At 37.4% G+C, this 2,885-nt stretch overlaps 1 protein-coding gene across 1 annotated transcript; it reads right to left on the bottom strand.

Annotated features, from left to right (window-relative positions):
• Positions 1 to 599: 599 nt before the first annotated feature.
• LOC122271813 (uncharacterized) lies at positions 600 to 2,594 on the bottom strand. The gene has a single exon (XM_043054290.3). It carries the CDS (start codon positions 2,592 to 2,594, stop codon positions 600 to 602), a length of 1,995 nt encoding a protein of 664 aa, XP_042910224.2.
• Between the last annotated feature and the right edge of the window lie 291 nt (positions 2,595 to 2,885).

The raw sequence follows: 2,885 nt of genomic DNA, 5'->3' as shown, positions 1-2,885 counted from the left end.
TTTTAAACTTCTAATACTGGAAAAAAAAACGTTTCCACCCTAAATTTATCTCCGGTAGATTTTCTTATTAAATTTTCCCTAATTTTCCTATTGGTTTGCAACAATACATTATACTAGTGGGCTGCGCCCCCTGCTCGCTAACGCTCGCCAACCCCCGAAAATTGCTACGCAATCTTATATGGTTTGCTTCGCAAACCAAGCTCGCTTCGCTCGCTACTAACTTAGGTACATTGCAAATTCACAAAATTCTAAGAATTCAAAACAATCATTCAAATCCATATAACAACTTTTTTTTAAAAAAAACAATTACATCTTTTTAGTAAATACTAAGTCATTAAAATAAATTTGAATTCAAATAAATGACATGTAATTCGTTAAACCTATTAGAAATGTGTTGTTACATATGGCTTTATTGGAAATATTAATCCATATACAATTTCAACTTTAAGTGGACTTAAACAAAGAGTAAAAAGGAACAAAATTACAATAACAAGCAAAGAAAACGCATGACAAACACATATTAATACAAAAAGAACACATAGAAAAAATTAAAGTAAGAAAAAATATATCTATATACAGTGAAGAATGAGGAGTAGTCTTTACAGAGAGTTCATGTGATCTCTGGCATCCCAGTAAAGTTTACACAAATCACCCAGCTCTTGGGATTGTTTGTCCAGTAAAGGGCATACAAGCAAGTGGTCTGAGTTCATGGTTCCCGAATTGCAGATTTGGCACTCGCTAGATGGAAGGATACCTATTCTGTTGAGGTGCTCTGCCAAGCAGTCATGGCCTGTTGAGAGTCTGAAGTTTGCCACAGCCTTCTTACGAGGACTGTGACAAAATTTCTTCCAACTGTTTTGGATGTTAGCCCAGGGTTTTCCAGTGGATTTTACTGCTTGGTTGAGCTTTAGGTTGGTCTTAAGTTTCTGGGAAAATTGTTTTTTAAGGGAATCTGGTGGAATCGGTTTATTACATTGTGGTTCGAGTGTCCCTTTCTTGGCCAGTTGGTCTGCCTTTTCATTGCCATTGATTCCTACATGCGAAGGGATCCACTGGAACATAATAATTTTGTTGGCATTCTCGAGAAAAATCAAATTATCTCTAATATCTGAAATAGTCTGAGTATCTGAATCATGGTTTATGGCAACTGCCTGAATAGCTGCCTTAGAGTAGACAAGGATTACTGCTTTAGTGAAGTAATTGATCTTATTCTTAAGGTTTTCCAGGGCTATCGATATAGCGAAGATCTCTGCATCAAAATTTGACATATAGTATCCCACAGGGGCGCTGTGAGAAAAGAGCTTACTGTGTACTCCTGCTCCGGTGCTGGCTTGTATTTTTGAGCCGTCAGTGTACACTCTCGTCCATTCTGGTTCAGGGTATTGCTCTTGTAGCATGCATAACGCATTTGTTTTTAGTACTGTGTCAGGTATGTTTTTCTTACCCAAATCATTGATATCTAGTTGGTGCCTGACATCTATAAATTTGAGAGGGTTTGTCATGTACTTGTTACAGATAGTTGGCTCATCTTCTTGGAAATCATGCAGTAATTTTTCACATACCTCTAGAGGAGAGATTTGGATCTTTATGGAACTTGGTTTTGATTCATTCATCCATTGCGCTCTATGGAAGAATTTCATTTTAACATAAGTGCCAACTGCTTGTATTTTAATTTCAGTGGTAATTGGTGCATTAGAAGTATAGTATTGTAGGGCTATAATTGGGGTTGTCTTCACTGCTCCCGTAATGATTCGGAGAGCATTGTTTTGGGCTCTTTCCAAAGGGTCGAGCTTACCTTGTGCGCTAGAAATTAACACCTCACTTCCGTATTTGATAATTGGTTTGATATAGGTGTTATAGGTCTTATTTAGAGTGTGTTGTGAGCTTCCCCATTTGGCACCGGCTAGTCTTTTCAGAATTGAAGTTCTCTTTTCTACTTTGTCTATAACAGTATTGATATGATTGGTAAAGCTTAACTTGTTATCCAGTACTACACCTAGATATGTGGTAAGGTTGCTTTTTTGAAGCTTACTATCATCTATTATCAAATCAAAGTCTGGATTAACACGCCTTAGAGAGTAGAATTGGTAAACGGTTTTATTTTTGTTGATAATCATGTTATTCTCTTTGGACCAAGACTGCAAGACCTCGAGAGCTTTATTCATAACACCTTCAAGATTATTCCTTTGATCTTCATATGCTTGGCAGTTTTCTGCTTCCGTCCAAATGACAACATCATCTGCGAACATACAAACGTTAATACCATCTAAACTTGTTAGTTTGTCTACCAGATCGTTGATGTAGATGCTAAATAGGGTACAGCTGCTTACTGCTCCTTGTGGCAGACCGACTTTGCTTTGTTTGTAGGTAGATTCCTGTTCGTTCCATCTTGTTTTTGCCCATCTTTGGGATAAGAACCTTCTGTAACATTTAATGCAAATTCCACAAGTTTGAAGTTTGGTTAGAAGTTTGCTTCTCCAAACTGTGTCGTAGGCTCCTTGAAAATCAAAAAATACTGCCAAAGAACTTTTCTTTGAACTGAAACCGGATTTAATTTTGTGAACCAACTTCATAATTGAGTTGGCGGTTGACATGTTGTTTCTGAAACCCGACTGTTCTTCTGCTAGGATATCATTTGACTCCAGGTAAAGCCTTAATCATGCATTTATCATTCTTTCAAAAGTTTTGACCATGACGGATGTCAGTGAGATTGGTCGGTATGATTCTATGTCTTCGGGTGACTTACCTGGTTTTAGAATTGGAATGATTTTTGCTTTCAGCCAGTTTGTTGGGAGGCTTGATTCTTCGTTCCAGATTTTATTAAAAATCGTTAGTAGGGATTTCTTCGCTGATATTCCCAGGTGTTTCAGGAACTCCGGGAATAT

This window comes from Parasteatoda tepidariorum, chromosome 7 (genome assembly GCF_982258835.1).
Source record: "Parasteatoda tepidariorum strain Cologne lab strain chromosome 7, Ptep-v5.0, whole genome shotgun sequence".
Taxonomy (NCBI): Eukaryota; Metazoa; Arthropoda; class Arachnida; order Araneae; family Theridiidae; genus Parasteatoda; species Parasteatoda tepidariorum.
Note: the sequence above shows the minus strand (reverse complement) of the source record. Positions and strands in the feature narration are given on the sequence as shown.